Raw genomic sequence first — 3,202 nt, 5'->3', positions numbered from 1 at the left:
TATACCCTGAAGGAGTTTCAACATATGACAACTCACACACAGAGGCAAAGGCACAGCTCTTTACACACTTCACAGTGAGAGTTCAGGTCATTACATAGGGGATATGACCCTTATGAACAGAATAAACAGGATCTTACAACTTCATGCCATTACCACCCACTGTCTCTTAGATTCTGTTAATAAACACATAACACAGACAAATACATAGAAACTGGCTTCATTCAATGCCAAAACATAGATTCTGCCAAAAGCTTTAAAAGCAATGTGTTAGTGACAAATATAAAATAACAAACAGCATAAATCATGCTCTGATTTTTGTCTTCAATAATTCAGCTGCAGATTTAGTAGTAGGGACCATTGCGAGCTTTACAAGTAGAAGGATTTAAACTGAATCACTGTTTGAAATCCAAGCGTCAATATTTGGCAGTTTAACACTGAATGAATGCTCTTTCTGAAAAAATATGTAAAGCTGTACAGTTCTGGTTATATGACGCCACCCAGTGGAAGGAAAGCATGTTAAAAGTAATGTGCACTTTAACGACAAAAACATTGTCAATTCCAGATATGTTTCCACAGATATTTTGAGAAATGTCTCAGTGGTTTTGTATCCATACAAATTAAATCAAATGGACCAATGTTGTTTGGTTATAAACATTCTTCAAAGTATCTTATTTGTGTTCTTCAAAGGACAGAAAGTCATTCAAGTTTGAAATGAGACGAGGGTGCGTTAACAATGCAAAATATTTTTTACAATGTAATTACAATGTAATTTCCTTTTATAAAGTCATCAATATTACTAACAACACAGGAATCCCAAGCATGGCATAGAAATGTTTATTTGTGGGTCACTTGAGTGCAGATATACTGATGTGTTTAATTTCATCCACTCTGTTCTTGTGTATCTGGAAGGCCGGTGTCACCCAGCGGCCACATGAACACTGTTCACCATACCAGTTAAAGGAGCCCAGCTTTGAGTTGCATTTGGGACACAAAAGCTACAAGAAAGATTACACAAAAGCTTTAATTTAGAAAATAATGCACATTCTAAGATATGATATATTTAAAGATGCATTCATCAACATACAAAACAACAAACAAACTGAATGCAGCCGCAACAACCTATTATTACTATTACCTATTTATAATATAGGCTACTGTGTTGCATATTTTACAATTGGTAAATCTTGATCCTGTTTTGTCTTTAATTTTAAAATAAAAGATCAAATGATGTATTTTTCTTCAAATGCACAGATGTGTGAAGCAGTTAGGTATTACCTGTCCATCCAAAACCCCGAGCAAAGCCTGCTCCATCCACTGCACTGGCTCTATAAAGTAAGATGTGCACTGTCTTTGATCTTCAGCTGTAGGGGTCATCATCCTTGTCTTTTTATGAGAGAACGATGATGCTCCACCTCCCACACAATGACTAAGAATGCTGGAGTGGCGGAAAAGTGTACGCCTGTTGAGTGATCACAGGACAACAGCAGATGATGGCAACGTCTGTGCGCAAAACTACTTATTCATACCATTTTCATTTAGTCCTGGGTACTTAAAGTGTTTACCTGCACTTTCTACATCTGTAAACAGCCTCGGCATTTTGGGTTTGGTCAGGGTCAACAGCGAACAGCTCTTTTGGAACATTCTGGAGCTCTAAATTGATCAAAACATCAAAAGAACGACTTGTACAATAAGTGCATTTTGAATACTTTAAGGCCCGGTTTCAAAGACAAGGCTTAGCTTAACATTCATTTTAGTCTAGGACTAGCCTTTTCTGTGAAACCAGGCCTAAGAGGTTTAAAAAAAATGTATATGTATATGAACAGACAGATATTTTGATTAAATGTATTAGGCATAGTTAGCAAGTTTTGAAATAAAGAACTGCAAGACTGCACACACCTGGATATTTCTCTGTAATCTTCCTTAATCTAAATTGTTTGTATAAGGGCTTTGTGGTGTCTACTTCGCAATCCATTAATTCAAAAAGAGCCAGCTGGTCCAGAAACTCTTCATTCATTCTGAAAAAAAGAGAGAATGTTTGGCAAATATTTGGGTAGATTTAAACATAATGACAAACTTCCCACCCCCAGGATAAACAATGAAACGCGCTCACTTAACATCAGGCTTTAGGTTTTGAAGTTTGGTATATGCATCATGTAAACTCAGGCTTTGTGTTTTCATCAGATAAGCGGTCACCACAGCAGCACTTCTACTTTGACCTTGATGGCTACAAATGGAAAAGTTGAATGTCAGTGTACATAACATAAACAAAATGAAACAATCAACAAATAAGTGAAATAACTCTACTACAATAAGTCTATGAAACCTTTACTATTTTAATGTACATTAACCAAATGTTATGTTAATTTTATGAACATATTAATTATAAAAGTGTTACCAAAACACGAGTCGTACCAGTGCACAAGAACAGCAGACCGTTCAGACTGAGCTTCCGCTACAAAGCTGATGCAGTCGTTGAGTTTGCTGAGGAGATCTGTAGACGCATCATCCAGTGCACGGACAAATTTCGTGTGAAATCCAGTAAGAGCTGGTTTTTCTGAATCAACAGTCAATATGTGAGTTATACCCGCATCCTTCAGGATCTGATCGTTCTTCAGATCCGACACAGATCCAATATAAAGTCCTTTCTCCACCGCGATCATGGTTTACTGGGTAAGACAGACACACCCTTTATATCAATGCATGTGCTTATAAGCAACAAATAAACAAGTTTAAGCAGGCAAGCTTGTCAAATCGATCGAATACACGGTAAATTAGAGAAAACATAAATATCACTGCCGAGCAAAATGTAACTTAAAATCGGAGACGGCAACAAGCTAACGATTATTTTGAAACACCAAATATTATCAACGTCGCAAAGTTTTCGCTGTTTCTCACGTGTTACCTGTTGTCAAAACACAGTTCCAGGGCAATAAACGGGTCGGTGGAAACAAGACTGAAGATATTAGTTCCGGACAAACCACATTACGATATGGCCACGAGAGGGCGTGAAGGGTGAGCAAATGACTCGAGAGTACATGACCGAAAATAGCGGAGAGGCTCCTTTACTAGCCATGATCACGATGGAGGCCTAATTTATTTTGCGTAACTTTTTGTTGTTAAAACAGGAGTGCACATCTCTTTAGCACATCAATGCATGTTTCCATCGGATTGATTATATTGAAAATATCTTAAAAACTTCTTT

General features: G+C 37.2%; 1 protein-coding gene across 2 annotated transcripts; it reads right to left on the bottom strand.

Annotated features, from left to right (window-relative positions):
• Nucleotides 1–201: 201 nt before the first annotated feature.
• On the bottom strand, nt 202–2,934 carry dusp12 (dual specificity phosphatase 12). 2 transcript variants are annotated; one of them, XM_056743673.1, is made up of 7 exons: nt 2,903–2,934; nt 2,413–2,666; nt 2,111–2,224; nt 1,897–2,015; nt 1,563–1,650; nt 1,276–1,459; nt 202–995 (listed from the first exon to the last, which is right to left on the bottom strand). In XM_056743673.1, exons 2-7 carry the CDS (start codon nt 2,658–2,660, stop codon nt 846–848), a joined length of 903 nt encoding a protein of 300 aa, XP_056599651.1. In that variant the 5' UTR covers nt 2,661–2,666; nt 2,903–2,934; the 3' UTR covers nt 202–845. The 2 variants fall into 2 exon arrangements, with proteins under 2 accessions (XP_056599651.1, XP_056599650.1); XM_056743672.1 differs by lacking the exon at nt 2,903–2,934 and having other exon boundaries at nt 2,413–2,896.
• Between the last annotated feature and the right edge of the window lie 268 nt (nt 2,935–3,202).

This window comes from Triplophysa dalaica, chromosome 3, assembly GCF_015846415.1.
Source record: "Triplophysa dalaica isolate WHDGS20190420 chromosome 3, ASM1584641v1, whole genome shotgun sequence".
In the NCBI taxonomy this organism is placed as follows: Eukaryota; Metazoa; Chordata; class Actinopteri; order Cypriniformes; family Nemacheilidae; genus Triplophysa; species Triplophysa dalaica.
Note: the sequence above shows the minus strand (reverse complement) of the source record. Positions and strands in the feature narration are given on the sequence as shown.